At 28.0% G+C, this 12099-nt stretch overlaps 2 protein-coding genes across 2 annotated transcripts; both read left to right on the top strand.

Annotated features, from left to right (window-relative positions):
* The first annotated feature begins 2303 nt into the window (after nucleotides 1–2303).
* Nucleotides 2304–4722, top strand: LOC132943954 (uncharacterized). The gene is made up of 3 exons (XM_061013133.1): nucleotides 2304–2461; nucleotides 2563–2654; nucleotides 4002–4722. Exons 1-3 carry the CDS (start codon nucleotides 2447–2449, stop codon nucleotides 4207–4209), a joined length of 315 nt encoding a protein of 104 aa, XP_060869116.1. The 5' UTR covers nucleotides 2304–2446; the 3' UTR covers nucleotides 4210–4722.
* A 1022-nt stretch (nucleotides 4723–5744) lies between these two features.
* LOC132943952 (flexible cuticle protein 12-like) lies at nucleotides 5745–8925 on the top strand. Its single transcript, XM_061013132.1, has 3 exons — nucleotides 5745–6170; nucleotides 6307–6458; nucleotides 8343–8925. Exons 1-3 carry the CDS (start codon nucleotides 6156–6158, stop codon nucleotides 8542–8544), a joined length of 369 nt encoding a protein of 122 aa, XP_060869115.1. The 5' UTR covers nucleotides 5745–6155; the 3' UTR covers nucleotides 8545–8925.
* The last annotated feature ends 3174 nt before the right edge of the window (nucleotides 8926–12099 follow it).

The following is a 12099-nucleotide window of genomic DNA, read 5'->3' as shown; positions in this document are numbered from 1 at the left end:
AGAATTTTCAATTTTGAATTTCTGCAAAATGTACCAACTATTTTAATTTATTACCAAAAACCTCCATCAAAGTTGATGATCAGAGAAACGTTTATAGGTATTAGAAAAAGTTTCTCCAGAGTCCGGACAAAAAAGGGGTGATTGTAAGCTCGGCCCGGGGAAAAAAAATATTCAAAAGGTCTATTGTAAACTCGGCCACAGTTTTTTTCAGGTAAAAATTATTTAGGTGTAAACTCGGCCCGAGGTTTTTACAGGTAAAAACGATTGACATGTAAACTCGGCCCGGATTTTTTTCAGGTAAAAACGATTGACGTGTAAACTCGGCCCGAATAAAAATATTATACGTATGTACTTATAATATTTTTGAGAACCATTTAGCATTACCCAGAGGACACCACGAGGAGGTGATTCTCATTATCCTCCAAAAATTATTTTCATTTTCATATTATTATTCATAGTATGAAATGCGTTATATAAATGTAAAATTGCATGTGTAAAAATTTAAGTAATATGTTTCATATGTTGTAAAAAAATATAAGTAAAATGTAATAATGTAAAATGTGTAAAAATATAATAACTAATAATAGGTTATAATATAAATTTATTTTTTGAAGTGAAAAGCCATATGTTTGACGTATTCAGTCACCGATATTTCCTTATTTTTATATTTTGTAAGTGTTTTTTCCAATAATTCTTTTTTTTTTTGGTTTTTGTGTTTTGAAACTGAAATGGTGCATTTAGGCTATTGATTTTAATGTAAGTTTCTGTTTGTACTTTTTTTAATTTTGCAATGACAGAATATATATTGGGGTAATTGATAATTGCTATTGGTTTAAAATCACAATGTAAAGCCCTACATTTTTCACGGACGTGTTTTAAACAAGAAATATAATTATCTGTAGTTTTTCCGGCTAATAAACAAAAAACAAGCGGTATGTAATGACCATTTATATGACCATGTATTGTAAACATCTGTTTAAAAAACTTGGCACAATATGAAAAAGTTCCGTCGACATATATATATTTTGATGTGCAAAGCGTTTTTAAATTTGTATCACAGCTAAAAATGATTATTTTTTCTTGTCTATCATTAATTAATAAAAAATTTGTATTTCTATTTGTTACTATTTCCATACTTTTTAATACCTCATGTACTTCGTCGATCGATTTCGGTAGCGCAGTCATTGACTTTCTTCTGGCGTTGTACATATTCCTCTTAACAGTCTTAACATACCGAATATCACTTACTTGCAGATCTTGCGCGTCAGGTACCTTATTTACTGCACTACAAAAAATTTTATTTGGCCTACTGCAGATATCCTCTATTGCTTTGCGTTTGGCCACAGTGGTAACACATTGTCGTTGTAGTACTTGGTCCAGGACAGGTTCGTGTTTATGATCATCATTTTTCTCCGTAATATTATTATTTATTCCAAAAGTTTTTAAAAACGCTGTACATTTGCGATTTATACAACGCCACTTTATTTCACCTGAAGCTAACGGACGAGATACTTTAGAATATTTAAAATTATCTAAAACAAAAAGTGGTTTTCCACGTTGGGACTCAACTATGCTTGCTATCGTGACGGTTGTGTAAACACTAAACACTAGTGAAACGTCGTTTCAAAAGTCCAATACGAAAATGAAATTATTTGTCTCAATGTTTAAATATATTTTAGCATTCGAACAAAATATTGTTCACGATAAGATATAGATAAGTACGTTATTTATTACTTGCAGATAAAATTATGTCGTGATAATTATATATTATTGATCAAAATTATAGGGCCGAGTTTACAACCGGACCTTTTTTATTATCTTAAATTTTCCGGCCGAGTTTACAATCTACCTATTTTATTACCTAAAATGTCCGGGCCGAGTTTACAATCGACCTATTTCACTACTTAAAATTTCCGGGCCAAGTTTACTACAAAAAAGGTAACCGCGGGCCCAGTTTACATTTGCCCCAAAAAAGCACACATTTTTTAAAATCAATACAGTCATTGGTACGCTCAGAACCTAAAAATTGTAATAGACTTGCGCCCCCCCCCCCCCTCTGTACAATTATTCTGAATATAAATTTTAATGTGTACTATTATTAAAGATAAATCTACTACAAATTGTTAAGTATTTATAATTGTGAAACTTATAGATGACGCACTACTTTGAAAATATTTCAGTTGACCTAACAACGTTTCTATTTGTAATGGTACATGCAGATTAGACATTATAAATCTTCAGTCAATAAGACAATAACATAGTTATTAATTATTTTATCAATTAATCAATTATTTTATTAAAATAAATGTCAGACATTGAATGGTTCATTCGTCAGTCGTCGACTTGGAGTCATTGCATGTACCAATATCCATTATTGTCTCTTCTTCAGCGGACACCGAAAATTAAAATCACTCATTTTTTATTTACAACATCAACGAAATAAAAAATGAAGTTATTCGTGGTAAGTCGTACACTATCGATTTATTTGTTCTTAAAAAAATTACTAGAGTTTTGTTTTTCTTTTCGAACATTAACACGACTATCGTATTTTTCGCCGGCTAGGTGGTAGTTTCGGTAGCGGTGGTCATCATGTTCGTGTTCGGCACGGACACTGCAGCAGCCCCAACAGATTATGAAGATACGAATGATATGATGTACGTTATTTAATATATTATTAGTAATAATTATTATTAAATCATATATAGTATTATACTTAAATACTTAATTACTGAAGAATAATACTAAATATACTAAATGATTTATTAATTTACATTTTATCATAGAAACATAAAAGACCCCATTGGAACCCCCCTTTTGTCGTGGAATATTGTGTGAAAATACTTATTTATATAGAATTATTGAGAATATTACATTTTTTTCCTCTTACTCTTTTATAAAATATCGGTTTTAAACAGAGTTTCACTTTTATGGCTTATTTTTGTTAATTATTTAAAAATAATGGTTGATTTAAATTGTCTTCAAAAATATAGGTGACATCGTTAATTGTTATATCATTTTAACATATCTAGAAGTATCTTACTCAGTTTTTGATTTTTTAGGGTTTGAACCGAGGTTTATATTAATAATATAGTAAAACAAGCGTGTTCCGGGTAAATTTGTGGTATTGGAAAAAATTAAACAACTCGTTGAGCTTACGTTAAATTGAAATAAGAAGTAACTCGTTAAGTAAACAGTTGCTAGTTGGCACGTAATAGTAAGTAATTACGTTTGACGTAGTTGAAAATAATACATAGAAATTAGAAACTAATTATGCCCTTATGGCATTTCAGGCCTTTATTACATTTTTTGACAATATGATAATATTATTGTGGAAAGTTCTTAACACTAAGTATCTACACTAGGTAGTAATCACACTTGTTTTAAAAAAATATCAACATTTTTAATTTGATAACTTATAATAATCTTGATTAGATTTATTATCTATCAAAATAATTTCGATATTTATTTTTATTAAAATATGATTATTTTTATTTTAATAACTTATACTCGAGGGAATGTTATATCCATTTTACACCCACTTCAAACAAAGTATTTTTCACTGATCTGAGATAAGAAATAACATTTTTCTTAAGTATTGTAATGTTCAGAAGTGTAATTTTTTTGTAAGAGGGTTAAATTATTTTTATTTTTATCTATTATAAACGTATTTATTTATCTCTTGATTCTTACTAATACCAGTGTCCAGTATAGGCAGTTGGTGAACAAACTTGTGAACATTTTAAGGGAGGGCGAACCCCCCAATACCTCTTCCTATATGCACGTCCCTATTGATATGATACAGAGGGCATCAAATATGAGGGAAACAAATTGAGGTCCTAGAGGAACGCCGCGGCCGAGGCCTCTTATAATATTACTCCAGATAAACACTGAATTTACTATATTGATTATTAATCCTATTGCATTTTCATCTTGTTACGCAATACATGTATACTATTATAATAACACACGGATTAATAATGTGTTCAATTTATTGGTTTCAGCTCACTTTCCGCGCCAGTCGGCGGCAATAGCCCGTACGTATATGTTTCTAGTGCAGATTTTGGAAGTTCCTCTAAGTCAAGCACCAAGAACCCAATACTCGAACTCATCAAATCCGTGATTAAACTCTTGACGAAAATGTTCTCTTATTCCGATACTAGCATACCGATAGGACCGGGAGTACGACAACATCGAGGCATGCTCGCCTAATATCGTACGTTCGAATTTTCACCATTCGTCTTATAATTGAGTTGTGTTTTCTTAGACAGCCTGTTGATTTTACCGCAACAATATATCATAATATAATCACGACGGGTGAAACTGTGCAATATAACAATGAAATACGTAAGGTAAAAATATGATATTCTTTATATTATATTTATTTACTATTTTTATTTTTATTTACACAACTCAGAACCGAATTAAAGTAGATATATCATAATGTAGTTATAAACTATCTGTTATATTATATTCTTATTTTAACGGCCAGAGTTATTACATGAAATCTCAGTGTATTATATACCGTTAGGCATTAGATTAGAAACAACAAGAATATACCTATAATATTTGATATTTGGTTATATATTATGTAATTGCGACTACATAGTTTGTGTCGATTATTTATTTGAATATCATTTTATGTAGTCGTATATTTTTTAACTTTAATATTTGTTGATTTTCTCCATAATAAATATACTAAATTATAGTTTGAAAATATTTTTACTTACGAGTTACGTTTATTATTATTTTTGAGTTAATGACTAACTGTGTGGTTAGGCGTGGTTTCATAACCAATTATTCATGTATATTGTACACTAATATATTATACCATACGAAATAAAGGTCATCATGGGGATACGAAATCTATCCCTCTAAAGTCTAAATGGCTTAATATCGTTATCATATTTCCACTTGTAGCTTGTAGAAATAAAAAATATGTTTAAAAATAGCAACATTTTACTTATAATATTGAAGTACTGAATTTTTTTTCACACCTCTCCCCTATTTTTTTTTTAAACTGTTTCCTGACTAAATATATTTATCCAGCATTAATGGTTTAAGTGTAACTATATAATATATAATCATCAATTAATACGTTTCCAAAAAAAGTATGAAGTATCTGGAATTTGAAAAAAATTATCAAGTATTTACGATTTAGTTTAAAATGTAAAAAAAATCACACGGAATACAAATTACCATTGCCGTTTTTATAATTGCGTTAATGTGTGTATAAAACGTATACAATTATTCTTGCCACTTGGCATAAACACATACGGACACTAGAACTTTTCTATTTTCTAGATCTGTAAGAGCAGTGAAAGATCCAAGAAATTCAATTGATATTGTCATATTGATGTTTTTCTTAAGATCAATGTCAGTAATATTATAATAAATTAATATAATACTATGTATAACAAACGTCATATTAGTATGGTATTATGTTATTGTTCCCCTACAATTATTACGCGTATCTGTTTTAATAATATATTCACAATTAACAGTGATCACATTTAAAATATTAATATGGGTAATATTATAGGTAAAAATTACCACCAAGGTTCTGTGATTAATTTAATGACATTATTGATTTTAATAAGTTATACTTACCAAACTTAGCCTAGGATTTCATCTAAGGTTTTTATCACCAATTTATTACTATAACGATTAGTGTTTATTATAATATAATTATACACAGATTAATTATATTTCTCTTACTGCAAGTTGGTGTACTGGTTTTCATATTAACCGTAGACTAATTTATTACGTATGTATGCGATGTTTTAGTATTTGACTCAATAAAATATTATTTTACATGGGTCGAATAAAAATATTATCAAGATGGAGGTCAGTTTTGTACAAACAATTTCAAATACCATATACTGCACGCAGGGGAATCATGGGTAAAAGTTAATGGTTTTTTAAGTATAAGCTATGTAGACGAAATTAATCGTTGTTTTTCGATCTGCCGATGTAGACATCGTTTGACCTAATGTGTCTACATATTTCCTTTCAAAAAATAAGGTATTTTTGTTATCGAAAAAACCTTATAAATCAATGCGTACATCGTTTACCCAGTTAGTTCAGTTACTGGAACCACCACTATTGGACATTCTTGCACCTTCATTTTTTCATTTCACCGATCGACGAAAACCGAAATGAACACGATCACGGTAAACCGATTATTTACATTTTCTAGTTCTACCAGTTATAAACAATAAATTAATAATATAACTATAATAATAATTTATATTATACAATTTATTAATTTATTACTTTTTTTACTTTTTTGTGCCGTCGACCATACAGATTGTAGTTTTGGCGGTGTTTGTCTTCTCACAATGGTCGACCACTGCAGCTGTGGTGCCCACATATCCGACGGAAAAACCAAAGGCCCCAGTGCCAGCTCAACTTTTGAGAAACGACTACGTCTACGATAATAGCGGACAGTTTAGCCTCAAGTGAGTTACATAGTTAATAAATTGACATACCTACCTACGGCTTTTTCATCTCATAGATTTATAGGATATTATATGGTTATGTATACAATTATTTAATATCGATGGCAATAAAATAAACTCCTATTAGTAGTTATTCGCAGTAAGAAATCAAAATGTATTATCGTTTCGCTAACTTTTCTAAACAAAATACTTTACCTATCTATATTGAATATATATTATCATTTTGTAGGTACCTATAAAATACAGAGTGATTCAGCAAGAAAACTCATTTGACTACCTCCATTTAATTTATTAATCATAAAATGTATTCAAATTCAGATTTATGATATTTTTAAGAATACTTAATACCTTGTTTTCAGATACTTTGATTTTGTATACAGTCTAATGAGTGTACCTATTGTGGAATACGAAATTCTTTTTTCAAATGATACCGCTCTTTTTACTGTAAATAGTTAAGCAAATGTATTATTTTTAATATTGATATTAATTATCAAGCCTGGACAAGTAACTATTTTTTTTAACTCGTTAAGTTGAATTTAATATAGAACATGTAAGTTAAGTTTGAGGTTTCAAGTTACTTTTATTTTTAAAACTTGTAAAAGTTACAAGTTAAATATAAAAATAAAAATTCAACATAGTTAAAAATGAGTTAATACTTTTTTTAACTGAATATATTTTTGAATCTTTGCCAAAGCTTAATAAGTAAATTTTTATAAGTTTATAATGCACACAATGATAATATAATATAGTAAAAAAAATATATATTAGAGTAATTTACAGAACAAATAACATAAAGGGAGCCAGGATGCCATCCAAATATCCAATGATAGAATCTATTAATTGAAGTTATAAACTATTTAGGTAAAGTTTTGGTTAGTTAATTTTTCAAGATATGAATGCATTAATATCTTTATAAACGCCAAAATGGTTTCTCCGCTAATATTTTTGTTGAGAGATTTTAAATTAATATGCTTGGGGGAAATACTAATATTTTATGAACATGTATTTAAACATTAAAGTTGTACCTACCTATTCATTATCATTTTATATACATTATTTTAATTCGTTTTAAAGAAGTATTTCTTACTGCATTCAAAACCTTTACAATCTACAATTTATTATTTAAATAGGTACCATAAGTACACACATAGTGTTATAAATAATGCCATTGAGTATATAATATACATTGTACAATATACAATATACAATATAAACCTACTCAATGATAATACCTATAACTGATTTTTATTTTTTACTTTTATCTATACAAAACAAAATATATTTTAAATCAATTGTTATTGACGTGAATATAAAATTAATTAACTGATTAGTAACTGAATATGATGAAAAACAATTTAACTTATTAAATTAGAAATTACTTTAAAAAAGTGTAACTAGTTATGTAACTTAATTAAAAGTAATTAAACTTCACCTTTTTAACTTTTTATAATACCCAGCCCTTTTAATTATCTGCTACAATTAATAAATCATCTTGGTTTCTCTAGTTTCTTATTCCCAGTATAAATCTAATTAAAATTATTTAAAAACTTCTCGTTCGAATTAAAATTTAAATACGACATTAAAAAAAATAAAAAATTGGCTTAACAATTTACAGTAAACAACGATGGCTCTCATTTGAAAAAGTGAAATTTTATTGACACAAAGACAATCATCAAATGTCATTTGAAATATGTGTATGTATGCGAAAAATTGTGTTTAAGTATACTTAAAAGGTTAAACGTTTAAAAAATTAGAATTTAAATAAATGCATTATTAAAGGAAAAGCCCCCAACAATTTGGATTAGCATGCTTTTTGAATCACCTTACACTATATAGGAGTAAATCGATGGTAAACAATACTTATGTAACGATGTGCAATTTCAGCTATCAGGTGGATGACGGGACATCACAGACTAGGGAAGGAACATTGGTGTTGAACGACGAAGGAGACGATTACGTTTTGATTCAGAAAGGGTCATATTCATACATTTCTCCCGAAGGCATTAAAGTTACGGTGACTTACACAGCCGACAAGGATGGTTTCAAGATTGTCGAATCTAGCAACGACGTCCCCGCCAGAGCGTAGCCGGAAAGTCCAGTCATGGCCCGTAGTCATAATATTATGTCCATAGTATCATTATAATATTGTATCAGGTTTAGTGCACACATGCACGTTTTATATTGTTCATTATTATCTTAAACTGATTATGTAGTTGTAGTATATAGTCGAAACGAAGAATCAACCACGTATAGATTTGAGTGTGCGTGTAATTACATAATATACAGAGTAGGTAATTATTAAAACATTTGGAACGCATGATTAATATTAAAAAAATTTGTTTTTTCCTTACCTATATATCATAATGTTATTATATTACGAATAACGATGTATGTAAGTATGTAACTTATTTTGAATAATTGTACCAGTAAACATAAATTGTGAAATAAATTATTTACGCACTATTTACTTAAGCCTACTCGTTTTTAAGTGGCACGTTTTTACTCGTAATTTCATGTTCTAAACACAGCAAGAGCATGTTAAATACAAAATACATCGATTATTGAATCAATTGTTTGTTATTAAGTGGATTATGAAGTTTTGATTGTAATTAAAGAAGAATAACGGTGGACACACAATAATAATACAATTGTATTGTTCTACTCCGTTTCTCTACTCTTATTTAAAATGCTTGAAAATTATAAGAAGTTGGTTCAATAAATCTTTGGGCGATTGTAAAATTGTATATGCAGCTATATAGCCAGCTAGGCAATTTATATTTTGGCAATCATAATTTAACCAACATATAAATTGACAAAATGTAGGATAGGCCTCCCATTTTTCAGGTATTACAAATTGAATGTGTAAAACTGTAAACAGGGATGTGAATTTCAATGTTATAGGTAACCTAACCTAACCTATACACAATACACCAGAGGTATTCAAATTGTTGGTCACAGCTCTAAAGGGCGTCGTGAATGTTGGTTAGGGTCTTAGGGAAACCGGGGCACGGAAGATGAAAAAATAATGAATATTATAATGAGGATAGGTATTAGGTAACGATTAATATCATATTTTATTCTAAGCGTAAAACATTTAATTGCTGTGTTCCAAACATAATTACCGGTATTACATATATTTTGTTGTCTGAATATTGACATATTTATAATATAAATGTACGTTATAAATAAATAAACACATTTACACACATTATATTTGTTCGTCCTGAATAATTTAAGTGAAACCAAAATATTGTAAAGAGACGATAGAAGCGTGAGATGAAAAGTTTGAATACACCTGGGCTCTGATACACACAAATACACAATAAATAAATTGAGTCCAAATCAGGAGTGGAGTGGCTCCAAAGTTCTTATCAGGCAAACCCATATTTTCAGGCCACTTTTCAATATGAACTCTACTAATTAATTACTAACATTGATGTAATTTAAAATTTTGCTTGGAAAGTGTTTTAAAATATTTTTTGTCCAATCAACTTGTAGCGATCATATTATCATACTGATCATTACATAATCTGTCTTTCTATATTATTATTTTCTGTTTCCCTGAACACTATAAAAAGAAATACAATAATTTATAATACCAATATACTCGTATTAATTTAGGCTGTAATATTTTTTTCTAGTAGAAAATGTTCTTGACGCCTATTTTTCTGAACTTCATTTTTTAAACTTATTAATGTCAATTGATTTTTGCTTTGAACAATCTACCAATTTACCGGTGTTTAATGATTCAAACAAATAACAAATACAATTTTTATTATATCCTTTTATTCAATATAAAATAAAACTTATCCTTAAGACATCGTTTATTACATAGATGTTCAATAAATAATAATAATTACAATAATTACAATAGCAATTTACTTAAAAGAATGCTTACATTGTGGTACTTACTCAGTATTTTTTGTTTTAGCATATTTGTATAATGTATCCTGGTTTTTGATAATCCAGAGTAATTACTAATTATATCCTAAGTACTTAAATCATAACCATGAGGGAACAATTCTAGGAAAGTTTTTTTTGTTTTCATTTCATTATTTTATGAAAATTTGAAAATATTTTATAATTACATTTGCTTCGTCTTTTTTATTATTTAAAAGTAGTATAGTTGTGTAATTTTAAAATTACTTATTTTCAAACCATTCAACCTATTCTTCATTTCTGTGGAGGTATTTAATCATTATACATTGGTAGTTTGGTATTTTTATATTTTTTTTTTAGTGTTTAATTGATTTTTGTCGTAGTACACGACACGATACATTATATTTTGTAGCTGTCTGTAGATTAAATCAGGTTATACACTGTATGTAATTTTATCGACTAAACCGTACAATCAACCTTTTTCTAACATGATATTGCAAGATCGAGTTTACAACATTAAAGGTAATCCCGAACATATACCTACACAATAATTAATCTTAAATATGTGTAATATGAACGTTCAGGAAAAATATTTTGCTCCGAGTCATGAAATTAAAAACAATGACTAAATATTTTTAAAGCCAGTTAAAAACGAGCCAGATTAGAAATTATTATTGAAAAAAAAAAAACTCATTTTTATACGTATACTACGTACCTACCTACCTATTTTAAATATCTAATTTACAAACATGTGGAAGAGTTGTCGAAAAAATTAGTGTTGTACCTACGTTAGAAATATACACATTTCTTAGTTTAAAATAAAAAATATAATAGTCTTAGCAGTAATAGCACATTCATATTTTACACACATTTTAATTATTTTAATGTATGATATTACAAATGATTTATAAATGAAATTAATGATTATATACAGGGAGAGTGTTTCATTCATATTAAACTAAGATGATAGTTTTTATTGTAAATGTTTGCACTTCATAATTGTTACAAATGTGATTACTGATTACCTTCCTATAAATTATGTATTTCTAATCTGTGTAGACTTCGCGTAACAATATTTTACAGTCGCATTATTTTATTTAAACATTTTGTTTTATATCGAGCATGATTATTAATTTAATTGCTGGTAGTTAATATGTTTATAAGTAGATAACATGCTTTAAACTGCATTAATTTGCGAAAACATAATGTACCTATACGTAATATAATTATTCATTACACAATAACGTATTATTTTATACCTGGCGATTATAATATATAAGTATACTTACGTAAATGCGTATATTTAATGTTATTATTGATTTATTTGGAGTCTAATTTTTTTCAGCATATAATTCTAAAGTAAATTCTTATACAAAAAATGTTATCATAAAAAGCAAAAATAAAATGAATAACATGCTTATACAATAATTCTTAGTTATTTATAAGCTAGAGGCGCTTGTTATGTCGCTGGATAAGGTACTACTGATTTTCGACTCTATATTTTTCAGTTTTATCTCTTTGCCACATTTTAGCTATAAAGCCAAATTAATTGAATGACGGCTACCTACTAATATATTATATTATGCATTTCTAACCAATAAAATTATCTGTAATCGATTAGTATGCCTGAATGCTGAATTTGTCAAGAACGAAGTCATAATTTGGTACAATTATATTTGAAAATTAAAGATTTGTCATTTCGCTATTACATATTACTTATTGTTGGTGTCAATAATTTAGTATTTAAACAAACACAAATAAA

Source organism: Metopolophium dirhodum, chromosome 4 (assembly GCF_019925205.1).
Source record: "Metopolophium dirhodum isolate CAU chromosome 4, ASM1992520v1, whole genome shotgun sequence".
Lineage (NCBI taxonomy): Eukaryota > Metazoa > Arthropoda > Insecta > Hemiptera > Aphididae > Metopolophium > Metopolophium dirhodum.
This window is presented reverse-complemented; position numbering and strand designations above follow the sequence as displayed.